Source organism: Impatiens glandulifera, chromosome 1 (genome assembly GCF_907164915.1).
Source record: "Impatiens glandulifera chromosome 1, dImpGla2.1, whole genome shotgun sequence".
NCBI lineage: Eukaryota > Viridiplantae > Streptophyta > Magnoliopsida > Ericales > Balsaminaceae > Impatiens > Impatiens glandulifera.
Genome location: NC_061862.1, coordinates 95,732,130 through 95,743,019, shown reverse-complemented (window position 1 = coordinate 95,743,019; position 10,890 = coordinate 95,732,130). Strand labels below are relative to the sequence as shown.

Below are 10,890 nucleotides of genomic sequence, written 5' to 3'. Positions count from 1 at the left end.
ATAATGTTCAAAGTCATATCCTTTACAGCCATTCTATCCTTTATTTATACTAATATATTTTGATTATTATTACAGGAATTATTATTATTAAGAGCCCAATTAGCTTCTTTAAAGGCCCATTTATCTTTTGGCCTTTTAAGTAATATTAATTCTAAATGATCGTTTCTGTTTCTGAACAGGTGTCATTTACAGCTTCTAAACCGTTGATTCCCTTGTTATTCTCCAAGATCTGAAGAGTTGCTGGACGGTCACGACACACCTCCAAACAGTATTTCCTTCTGATCGTAGATCTTACCTATACGTCGAATATGTCTCTTCTCTTTAGGTTCCGAGTTATTTTGAACCTTTTAAGTTTAAAATTACTAAACTAGTCAATCAACTATTTAAATCAACTGTATAAATATTTATTTTATCGTATATTTTCTTTCTCTATATATTATAAATAATAATATATTAGTTTTTATCTCTATATTATATAATAATATAGAGCTTATTTCTTTATCCATATTATATATAATATAATAATGCACTAATTTTTTCTCCCTTTATTATAATTTATAAATGTTTTATTAATTTTTTATAGTAAATTTTTTATCCTTAATATTAGATTTATTTTCTATTTATCCTTATTCTAAACATTTTACATCACTACCATTTTTATATTATCTTCAAATTTACAAAGAAAAGATTGTAAAAATTATATTGAGGTTACATTTTAATACCCTTAAATTTATATACAACATCGCTTTAGGATCGGTTTGAACAATTTGAACGATACGAATAACTCTTTAGAGTTTTATTCGATGAAAAAAATAAAAATGTTAGTGAAAAACAATTGTTGAATAATTGTACTAAATTAAAAAAATAAAATTGAAACACAACCAACAAATAGGCATTGATGGTAATACATTATGTAAAGAGTTTAGTAATTTGAAAAAAATGCTACAACAAGAAAAATAAAAAATTAAAATCCTTAATGAAATCAAATGAAAAAAAATGTTTAGAATTTTGCCTAAAAAATTAAAAATTATTATGATGTATTTTTAGTTTACAACTTATATATTTTATTAATATTTTTAATATATATATTGAAATATTTTTATACTAGTTAACAGTGTTATATATTTAATATATTTTTTTGATAAAAATATATAATTGTTATATATTTAATATATTTTTATCAAAAATATATAATTATTATATTTATTTTATAGGACTTGCATGCATACATGGGCACACTGTGTGAATAGCTGATAAGTTGATTTCTGTCCTCTCCAAAGTCCAACAAATGTTTTGTTTCCAAAATTTTACAGAATCTTCTGCTATCAATATTCTCTTGGGCTTCTTTTTAAAAGTTTTTTTTTTTTTTTTTTTTTGGGACATATTAGTTTTTATCACAAAACTCAAACATCTTATCAACCATTAGGTTAAATATATTTATTATTTAAATATTAAAATTACTTTCTAATTTTATCCTCTCTTTTTGAGTTTTGTATTATAATTAATAAAAAAATAATTTAGTCTAATTAGTTAAATATTATCCTAATGATTATTAATATCCGCCTCTTATCTAGCTTGCAGCCCTGAATGTTCATGATTAATGTAATTAGGGTTTATAGGATGAGCCATGACCTGATTTGAGAAGTGAGAATAACCAACAATCGATCAGAAAAGCCTGGACAAACACTAGAAAATTTGAAATGCAATAATTGGGCTCATATATATATATGTTATAATATTCGTCTTTTCTCATTCCTTTGGGCTACTATTTGCACTAGCCCATCCAATTTTTTTTATTCAGAATTTATTTGTTTTTTTTTTTTTTTTTTTTGTTGGTATGACTTTCCCAATCATAATTTTCTTTTAATATGATTTTTTTTTTATATATTTTAAATAAAATCTTTGCATTTTTAGTTATTCTCATCTAATTTTTCACCTAACTGCTTTAAACATGTATTTAGATATATGAGAAATTAGAGTTCGAGGACTTAATTTAAGAAGGATTAAATTTGACGCAAACTCAGAAGTGGTAAGCTTTGTAAGTAATAAAGTTTTTGTTTTATGGCTAAGTCAGTCCATTACAAGCCTTTAATAGACTCCTCTCTCCTTAGACCGATGCATATTGAGTGGATCAAAAACTTATTGGGACATAGTCCACTAACTTATAAAAATAAAATTTAGAGTTTTCAATTCTTAAATGAGAATAGTGGAATAATGAAATTTAAAAAAATTAAACACGTACAATTTAATTTAATTATAATTGTATTTCTAATTCCATTTACTCGGTATCCGCAAACACACTTAATTAGGCGCAAAACTTGTCGTTTGATGGGCTCGAACCTAAGACCTTTCAAGGAGGCTAAAAATATCTACAGCATATTGTCGTTAGGCTAGAAAGAAAGATAAAAAATGTAGGCACAAGAGGTGTTAAGCACATAGCCCGCAAACACACTTAAACATTAACCAGACATATAATTTCCTGTCTGACAGACTTGAACCCAGGACCTCTCAAGAAGACTGAGATATCCAATTCTTGTTGCCGTTAGGCTAGAAAATTGGATATAAAAATGTGGCCACAAGGGAGGTTAAACACATAACCCGCATACACACTTAATTATTTAATTAGGCGCAAAATTTTTCGCTAACAAACTCGAAATCAAAACCTTTCAAAGAGACTGAGAATATCCACATTTTGCTGCTTATTTTATATTTAAAATAAAACTAAAACTTATTTCTCGACATGAGAATCATAGGAGAGTTTGAATTAAGTTGGGATTAATACTAACATGGTCACTTAATTAGTAATTTAACAAAAATGTTTCCCCTAAAAGGGTGATTTTTTCAAAAGATTTTCAAATTAATTTGAAAACCTTAATCTTTACATAACTCTATCCACACTTCCCAACATTTCCAATAATGGGGACTTAACCAACTAATTGAACTTTCAAAATGTTTACTTTAATCTAGATGTCTTGCCATAAAGAATGAAGTTAAATGAAATCTGGTCACTTTTGTCGAGTCATGAAGACTGTAATTAAAATCTCAATATTGTCATGAATCAAACAAAGTAGTGAATGGGTGATGATATATAGCTAGCTAGGATGTACTTGTTCATGAATAAGTGATCTATCATTATTGTGAAAGTGTGTGAATGTTAATTGTCATAAATGGATGTTTCAGAATCCTAAGTTAGACAACCTGAAAAGGTTTGAGACCGGTTTGCCTTTTGGCTTGTGCAATTGAAGTAATTAAAGAAGTGAAATTATATATATATTGCAAATTAAACAGTATTCTCATTCATTACTATTCTTTTCTCCCCTTCACGTCCACACACACTAAACATCAACCTCTCATGTTATTTATTTGGGTTAGTTTGATTAAGTTTATTAGAATGCATGCATAATGAAGATCAACTCGTGGCTAATAGAGGTGATCTGATTTTTATGTGGAACAAAAATGCCTTAAAAAATGAATATGTAATGCATGTTAATATGTAAGTCGAACCCAATTCACTCAACTCTCATATTTGAGAGTACTTGCATTTGTTTTATTATTTTTCTTTGAGTTATCTTCCTTTTTTATTTTATTTTGATTTGGATTTATTCCTCTTACAAAATGAAACCTCAAATTTAGTGTTGTTTCTAGAATGACCAAACTAGCTAGCTCTGAAATCAGGGACGAACCCAGGATTTTGAATTGGGGTGGACTTGAAAAAAATTTAAGGTAAGCTTAAAATAATAACGAGAAAATTTTGAAAAAAACAAGTATATAAAAGTAAAATTTTATCATTTTTTTAATAATTAGATAAAAAAAACAATGAATTATATTAATTTTTTTAAAGAAATTAAGGGTAATGTCATATTTCTATCATAAAAATATAATTTTTTTTTGGGTGGGCTTCAGCCCACCCGAGTCCATACATAGATTCGTCCCTGTTTGAAAAAGTCTTGTAAGAACACTATGATCCAACTTCTTATGGTCTAAATTAAGGAGAAAAATGTGGTTAAGATTTAGGAATTAGATATTGCATGTGGAGCTTATGCCCATGATAACAAAGTATAATTTTGATGCTTTTAAATATATATATAAAATCACCAGGAAATAAATTATCATTTACTTCAGTAGGGATGAGAAAAAAGTTTTTGACCACAAACTCATAAGCTTAAGTCTTAATTATTTTCAAAAAATCAAAATCATTCAAAAATCAACAATAGAATCAAGAATGGATTGGCAACATTGCTGTATATATGTCAAAGTGGGCTCAAATATGAAAGATGTTAGTAACACTATTAAAAACTCAACAAATAATAGAGGTGTAAGCTCATCAAAAGTAACACATATTGTCAACATTGTAAAATGAATGTTCATACAGTATGATTGTTTTAAAATAGTCAATGGAGTACCCAAATTGATACAAACTTCCCAAAGATCATATAAAACGGCTTTATGAATTCAATCAACGACGATCCATCAATGTTCTTCGTTATCATCGTATATGTAATTCTTCCTCCACAAAAGAAAAAAAACAATCAAACTAAAGACATGCTTAGATATTTAAACTAAAGCTTTCTCTTAAAATAAACCTTGTTTCATGAGCAATACACATAGGAACTTAGGCAATTAAGTATTTAAGTTAGTTACCATAGTAAGTAATGTCATAGTAAATGTAGTAATGAAGTTGTAGCAATAGAAATGGTGTAAAATAATTAATAATATTAATTTTCAACTCTCATTTAGAGCTTGTTTGAGGAAGGGGTTATTTGGATAAATCCTGGGTTTTGTCCAAATAACCCTTGTATGATGGTTGTATGATGGAATTGATAAAAAACCAGGTTTTTAAAAATTTATACCCATTTTACCCTTTATATATATATATAATATATTTTGCAAATGACATAATTTAATTTATATGAAATTAAATAAAAATTTAAAATATAATAAAATAAATATTAAAAAACTTTAAATATTTTAATATTATTATTAATAAAAAAACTTTATTTATTTATATATTATAATTAATAATACTTTTTTTAAATAAAATAATTTTATTTATATTAAATTAAATTTTGAAATATAATAAAATAAATATTAAAAAACTATACATATATTAATATTAACTTTTATTAATAAAAAAATAAAATTTTAATATATATATATATTATAATTAATAATACTTTTTTTAAATAAAATAATTTAATTTCTATTAAATTAAATTTTAAAATAAAATAAATATTAAAAAACTATACATATATTAGTATTAACTTTTATTAATATAAAAATAAAATTTTAAATAAAAATTAATTTTATAAATTATTACTATTAAAATTTAAATATTATATGAGATAATATGATATGTTATAGTTTTATTTATATTATAAATTTATTTTAATTATTATAATTAATTAAAAAAATAAATAAAATAGTTTCAGTGGTCTATAATTATAATTTAAATGTCATTTAATTTTATTGTTATTATTTTCTTAAATTACATTATAATATTTTGATTTTATTAAATTAAAAAATAAATTAACTTAAATTAATTAATATATTTATTTAGAATGAGTTTATATATATAAAAATAGAATAAATTTCTTTATAAATATTTAATTTATATGAGATATATTTATAAATTAATTAATATATGTTATTCAAATATATTAATTTTAAAAATATTTAATTTTATTTTTTAGTATAATTATTTATTTATTTGAATTATTTAAATTTTAATAGGGTAGGTTATAATTGAATTTATATTGTGATTTTATTTTTATTTGAGATAATTAATAAAATTATTTAAAATGAAATAATTTTATAATTTAATTTATATTAAAATAGTTAAAATATAAATAAATATTATATATATTAAAATATTTTTTTATTAATATAAAAATAAATATTTAAGTAGAGGGTAATTTGGGTATTTTAATTAATAAAAGGATTGATTTGATTGATGATAGGATAGTTGGGTTTTGGGATAAAATCTGGGTTTTATCCCAAAAACCCAAAGATCAAACGAGGCCTTACTCTACTTTGATCTACCTAGGAAAGTGTGCCAAAGGGAAACAAAGCAATGAAAAGACTATTTTTTAATGTTTAAAAAGATTGATTGCATTACCCTTACCATATGCATAGAATATATTTACATTACCTTCATTTCATTTGGTCCCACTTTCTGAATTTGGGTTGTTGCCCTTCTGACACATGTCATGTGACTGTGGGGACTTTTTTTTTTAATTTTTAATCTTAGCATGTAAAATAGTAATCTATCTTTAATGCAATATAAAAATTATTATTATTATTATTATTAATATTATTTACTTTTGATGTTTGATTGATTGTTGTTGATAGTTCATCTTTATTTCTAATTGGACCAGTCTGCTATTCATCTTGTTCACCTCCTTTATTGGGACCTACATGGACATGTTTAAATTTATTAGTAATAAAATATGATTAAATCCTCAAATTATTTGTTCATTTTTAAATTGACCCTTAAATTATTGTTTCTTATAAAATCATTTTTTAATATGAATCATTTGACCACATAAAAACCAAATTTTGTTAACTAAATTTGATTGTTTTATATAAAAATATTTATAGTTTAAAGATATATTTGAAAATTAACAAATATTTTAAGAGCTTGTTTGATGTTTAAATTGTGTAATTAAAGTGTAAATATTAGTTAATGAATAAAATGATTTGAAAAATATATGATATATAAATATTTTTAATAAAAAACTTCAAAAACCCAACAACTTGTGTATTTGTTTGGTATCATTTATATAAATAAAATTTATGGTATTTGTGTTCATTTTTTATTATTAATTATATCATTTAATTTATTAATCTTAATATAAAATATTTTTTATTTTTTAAAATATTTTTTTTATTATATATTAAGAGAAATAATAGAGAGGAAATAACTTGTCGCTCTAATTGACTAATAGAATAAAAAATCTCTATCAAACATGATTATTTAATTAAACTAATTTATTCAAATAATTTCAATCCAACCAAACAATCAATTGGATCTTAAAATGAAGAAGTTATCTCTTACCTTTGGCTTATAGCTAGCTTTATTGTCGGTGTAAAAAAACATATTTTATAATTACTCATATATCCATTTAAATCTTCTAAAAGGAATGCATTAATATTTAATTGGTTTCAAATTATCTTAAACATTAGCTCCAAATTACAATAAAATTTTGCTTATTGAATAACTTTATTTTATATTGAGTATTCTTATTGAATTTAATATATTATAAAAAAATTAAAAAAATAAGAAATTAAGAATGAATGCCGGATGCCCCCACTAAGGCTCCTCTAGGGCTATTGTAAAGTACTATACCCTTGGAAACTTTGGCCATACCCAAATTCTCACAATGTTGAAGGACATCTCAACCTATATAGAGGAGACTAACTTCAAAATTCAAACAAAAAATTGGTCATGAACTTCTTCAAAATTGGTTATCATCAATTAAATAAACAATAATATCTATTTTAACACTCAAAGCATTAAATCAATAGAGTGGTAGAACTCAATTTTATTCATTGAAGAATATTGTACATATATAGTTGGACTATTTTTTTTTTAGCATAATTTAAACGGCTCATATTGCCTTGATTTTGTGATTCTTACTTCTTTTCTTCTCACTCTCACAATATCATCGACCATTTTATGGTGTCCTTTGAGGATAGGGATCTTCTGCTACCAAATGAGCCTGCTACCCATGTTGCCTCTCACAAAGAGAGGGGTAATATGGTAAATAAATGAAACAGTGTTTCATTTATTTACCATATTGCCCCTCTCTTTGTGAGAGGCAACATGGGTAGCAGGCTCATTTGGTAGCAGAGGATCTCAAATGGACCTTTGATTATCATATGATTGTATCTACATAAATTTGAAATGATGGCTCCATTTCAAAAACATAACGTGCATTTAACTTCGTTTTTTCTTCCATGTTTTTTTATATATATTAGATATTTAAGTATGGATCCAACTCATAATTTTGTATGCACTAGCTTTGTGTTCTTTTAAAGAGTTAATCATCAGTATAATGTTTTGTTTAATATTTTAACTTAATTTTTTAATTTAATAGTTTCAAATTTCATTAGCGGATCAACTCGTGATTTTACGATCCGACATATTTATTATCGTAAAACACGTCCTGCGTTGGTATGATTAAAAGACTTCTCGTTAAATATTATTATATATATATATAATTTTATATTTTTTAAACACTGAAAATTAACACTAATTTTTAGTTCAATTGAAAACGTTCTTAATTTATTAATTATATTTTTTATCATAATTTATATTAAATTGTATTTAAATAGATTAAATATTTAACCATAATTTAACTCACTATAGTAGTTCAAGTATTAAATACTGATATTTAATAAATCAAAATTCATGAATTAGGTGTACACTAAATGATTTAAGTTAAATTGAATATATATCATAATTTTGGAATAATGTTAACTTCTTACTTAAAAAAATAATAATTAAAAACAACTTATTTTAAATAATTATTATATTTTTAATTAAGAAAAACTAGTCTTAACACTCCATTATGGAAATTTATTTTCAATCAAAGAATTTCCGGAGGAAATAAACTTATGACCTTTTGTTCTCTTATACCAACACTTTTGTTTTAAATAATACTGAAATAATTTTCATTTTAAAATAATTTTAAGAAAAATTATGATATTTTTTTGAACAATAAATGTTAAAACCATATATAATTATTACGAAAAAATTAAATTTATTATAAAACAAATGATAATATTCATTATTTAAAGAAATTAAAATATAAAATGTTATGAAATAGATACTATAAATAATTAAAAGTCATTATCTTAAATTTTTTATATAGAATAAATTTTTATTAAATTAAAAAAGAGTTATATATAAAAAATTAATTAGTAAATAATACACCATACCATTACAACATCAAAATAAACAATTAATTATCTAAATATCAAATGTATAAACAATTTACAAAAATAAAACTCACAACAGAAAAGATCCAACGATCATACAATTTGAGTTCTTTAAAAAACGAACTCACTTGAATTCATTAACAATGAATGTTAAGGTAGATCAAGTTGAACGAAGAAATAGTGTAAAAAAATCTCTACTAAATATTTTGAGCAACATTTAAAATTATCATTACTCAATGGTTAGTAAAAATTGAAAAAGGTCTACCATATAAAAATAAATCATTTATATATATATATCAAAATAGTGAAAATTTTATACAAATCATGAGAGGATCCTTGTATGAGATCTTCCATATATATAAAAGATAAATTTCAATTATTTTATCTCTCTTGCCCCTAAATGGGGACAGACACAGACTCGAGAAAAAATCATCAACATAATCGGAGGATAAGCAACAAACGACCCACCAACGTTTGTGAATATTATTCACTAACTCACATCTGAGTGATAGAAAGTAAAACGATGCATCTTTCTTTAATTTATAAAAAAAAATCACAAGAGCCAAGAAAAAATAACCTTTCTAGAAAACTTTTTTAAGGAGAAACTAGAATGTTGATCCAACATTCATATCTAAGATGTAGATAGTTTAAGTGTTCACATGAAATAAAACTTTGAATAAATATATATATTTGAAAGAAATGATGATATTAAAGGTAGTAAGATAGTAAAAGCATGATAACAATAAATTATAGCAAAATTTGATCTCCATTTATGTATATATAAATGTAGGCTCACATCTGACAATTTCCTACCCTAATTTCTCAAAGCCTAGCTCCCCTTCTTCCATCTATATCTTTCTCTCTCTCTCTCCCCAACCACACTCTTTCATGGACATTGAGTCAATGAAATCATCCTCTGAACAAGATCATCATATGGACATGATATCCATGATGATGCAAATGGACAGAATTCCATTCATAGGAACTACTTCCAATTCAAATTATAACCATCCCCTGTTTCACGATCCCTATTCAAATTTCTTAAAATTCGGCAGCTTCAATGGAGTTCTAGACAAGAAAACCAATCATTCAAGCACAGAAGCAATGAGAGAAATGATATTCAGAATCGCAGTCATGCAACCGATTCAGATCGAACCCGAATCAGTTAAGCCTCCAAAACGGAGAAACGTGAAGATATCAAAGGACCCACAAAGCGTGGCGGCTAGGCATAGAAGGGAGAGAATAAGTGAAAAGATAAGAATTTTACAGAGGCTTGTTCCTGGTGGGACAAAGATGGATACAGCTTCCATGTTAGATGAGGCTGTTCATTATGTTAAGTTTATGAAGAAACAGGTTCAGTGTTTGCAGCAGGCGGCGACGGCGACGGCGGCCGGTGCCGGTGGTGGCGGCGGCGGTGGCGGTGGTGGGGATTATTTTTATTCCTCTTCTTCGTTGGTTAAGGGATGCCAGCAGAGTTCTTTAGTGATGGGGTCTACTAATGCTCAAATGCTTAGATGATTTAGATGTTTGTTGTGTTTTTTTTCAACATTTTGGGTCTATGTTGATCTATCTTATAAAAGGGATAAATAAATGTTTCTTATTTTAATGATTTATATCATGAGTTTATTTTATGTTTATTTTTATAGAAATGATTAAACTAATTTCATTTATTCATAATTTTAAATTCTATTATTTATATCATTAATAATAAGATATTTTAAATTGTAAGAGTAGGTGCATGTTAGCTTTCTCAATTCAATTTTTTTATAATTAATATACAATATTTTATAATAAATAAAGATATTTTGATCATTTTATTAAAATATATTAATCCAACATCAAACAAGCTCTAAGTTTTATGTTGCATAAACTTAACCAATTAAATTCAAAAAATAAATAAATAATTTACAAAGCTCATATATATTAATATATATTTTTTTCTCTTGAAAG

The 10,890-nt window shown here is 24.7% G+C and overlaps 1 protein-coding gene across 1 annotated transcript; it reads left to right on the top strand.

The window, feature by feature from the left end:
* Positions 1 to 9,755: 9,755 nt before the first annotated feature.
* LOC124922388 (transcription factor HEC1-like) lies at positions 9,756 to 10,558 on the top strand. The gene has a single exon (XM_047463122.1). The coding sequence runs from the start codon at positions 9,829 to 9,831 to the stop codon at positions 10,456 to 10,458; it is 630 nt and encodes a 209-aa protein (XP_047319078.1). The 5' UTR covers positions 9,756 to 9,828; the 3' UTR covers positions 10,459 to 10,558.
* Positions 10,559 to 10,890: the final 332 nt, after the last annotated feature.